General features: G+C 43.6%; 1 protein-coding gene across 1 annotated transcript; it reads right to left on the reverse strand.

Moving 5' to 3' along the window:
• Positions 1 to 614: 614 nt before the first annotated feature.
• Positions 615 to 1,478, reverse strand: LOC138368974 (300 kDa antigen AG231-like). Its single transcript, XM_069331704.1, has 2 exons — positions 1,463 to 1,478; positions 615 to 1,204 (listed from the first exon to the last, which is right to left on the reverse strand). The coding sequence occupies exons 1-2, from the start codon at positions 1,476 to 1,478 to the stop codon at positions 615 to 617; spliced, it is 606 nt and encodes a 201-aa protein (XP_069187805.1).
• Between the last annotated feature and the right edge of the window lie 893 nt (positions 1,479 to 2,371).

The raw sequence follows: 2,371 nt of genomic DNA on the forward strand, positions 1-2,371 counted from the left end.
ACACAAATACTTTTATGAATTAGGTATTCTGTATAGACAATTTGCAAGAGACATGCAGATAATTCAACAAAATATTACAGTCTTGGTGCAAAATTCTTATCTCTCTCAAGAATATCATCAACCTTTCCGTTGTGACACATCCAGGCTATTTGTTCTGGAACAGTCCTTATCTCAGTGTTTCTATATACATTAATCAACGGACAATCAAGAACATAATGGGCCAGGGTGTGAGACCTTAACATACCACATAGTTTACACCTCGTGTCATTATCACTAACACCTATCCCATATTCCCAGTAATATTTGTACCCAAGCCTGAGCCGCATGTACACAGAGTCACTCCAAGTATTTCTCCTTTTACCATAAGTGAAATGGGTGTTTTGACTCTCATACATGTAGTGTTGCATGGTTTGACTTCCCTCATACATTATACCTCTCCTCTCCACTCCCGCCTGTGCCAGAATATTTCTGATTTTGCTTCTTATTTGTCTCATTGTGAATTCGCATTCGATGTCAACTTGTGGTTTTGATGGGCACGTTTGGCCAAGCCATCCGAAAATGATGGATGTTGGACGGGAACAGCTCTGATACAGGAGGGAGCCTTGCCGGGCTACCTAGACTCGTGACGAATAGACATGAGGCTCTTCTTGGGTGGTAGTGTGACCTAAGACATGAGGCTCTTCTTGGGTGGTAGTGTGACCTAAGACATGAGGCTCTTCTTGGGTGGTAGTGTGATCTAAGACATGAGGCTCTTCTTGGGTGGTAGTGTGATCTAAGACATGAGGCTCTTCTTGGGTGGTAGTGTGATCTAAGACATGAGGCTCTTCTTGGGTGGTAGTGTGATCTAAGACATGAGGCTCTTCTTGGGTGGTAGTGTGATCTAAGACATGAGGCTCTTCTTGGGTGGTAGTGTGATCTAAGACATGAGGCTCTTCTTGGGTGGTAGTGTGACCTAAGACATGAGGCTCGTCTTGGGTGGTAGTGTGATCTAAGACATGAGGCTCTTCTTGGGTGGTAGTGTGACCTAAGACATGAGGCTCTTCTTGGGTGGTAGTGTGATCTAAGACATGAGGCTCTTCTTGGGTGGTAGTGTGATCTAAGACATGAGACTCTTCTTGGGTGGTAGTGTGATCTAAGACATGAGACTCTTCTTGGGTGGTAGTGTGATCTAAGACATGAGGCTCTTCTTGGGTGGTAGTGTGAACTAAGACATGAGACTCTTCTTACATGATAGGGTGACGATAGGTGGAATATCTTAAGTGTAAATTACTGTGTCTCTGATCAATTCAGTTTTGATGATGTTGTTGACATGATATCGTTATGAGGTAATTACAGGTCGCCAACAGCTCCAGAAGACCAACGTGGAACTAAGAACTCCCACGACAACAACTGACAAACTATTGCTCCAAAACAAACACCTGCAACATTTATAAATTAATCAACCTGGACTGTAATGAATTACCAATTAAACTCGCCATTACCAGTACTGACACTGCCAATAAAGCACAAATCACACCATATTTCACAGCAGACAATAAAACACCAACGTTCAGACCTCCGTGTTGATAATAAAGCGACAGACAGACACCATTTTACCAGATATGACCTTAATTAATGTTTCACTCCAGCTGCTGTTGTATGAACCTTCACATTGATGGGGCTCCACTTGGACGGTGATTACACCCTCCTGTTTATATTGACCTCGTCTGTGTGCTGTGTGTGTATATTGCCCTCGTCTGTGTGCTGTGTATGTATATATTGACCTCGTCTGTGTGCTGTGTGTGTATATATTGACCTCGACTGTGTGCTGTGTGTGTATATTGCCCTCGTCTGTGTGCTGTGTATGTATATATTGACCTCGACTGTGTGCTGTGTATGTATATATTGACCTCGTCTGTGTGCTGTGTGTGTATATATTGACCTCGTCTGTGTGCTGTGTGTGTATATATTGACCTCGACTGTGTGCTGTGTATGTTTATATTGACCTCGTCTGTGTGCTGTGTGTGTATATATTGACCTCGACTGTGTGCTGTGTGTGTATATATTGACCTCGACTGTGTGCTGTGTGTGTATATATTGACCTCGACTGTGTGCTGTGTATGTTTATATTGACCTCGACTGTGTGCTGTGTGTGTATATATTGACCTCGACTGTGTGCTGCGTGTGTATATTGACCTCGTCTGTGTGCTGTGTGTGTATATTGACCTCGTCTGTGTGCTGTGTGTGTATATTGACCTCGTCTGTGTGCTGTGTGTGATTATTGACCTCGTCTGTGTGCTGTGTGTGTATATTGCCCTCGTCTGTGTGCTGTGTGTGTATATTGCCCTCGTCTGTGTGCTGTGTGTGTATATTGACCTCGTCTGTGTGCTGT

Source organism: Procambarus clarkii, chromosome 26 (assembly GCF_040958095.1).
Source record: "Procambarus clarkii isolate CNS0578487 chromosome 26, FALCON_Pclarkii_2.0, whole genome shotgun sequence".
In the NCBI taxonomy this organism is placed as follows: domain Eukaryota; kingdom Metazoa; phylum Arthropoda; class Malacostraca; order Decapoda; family Cambaridae; genus Procambarus; species Procambarus clarkii.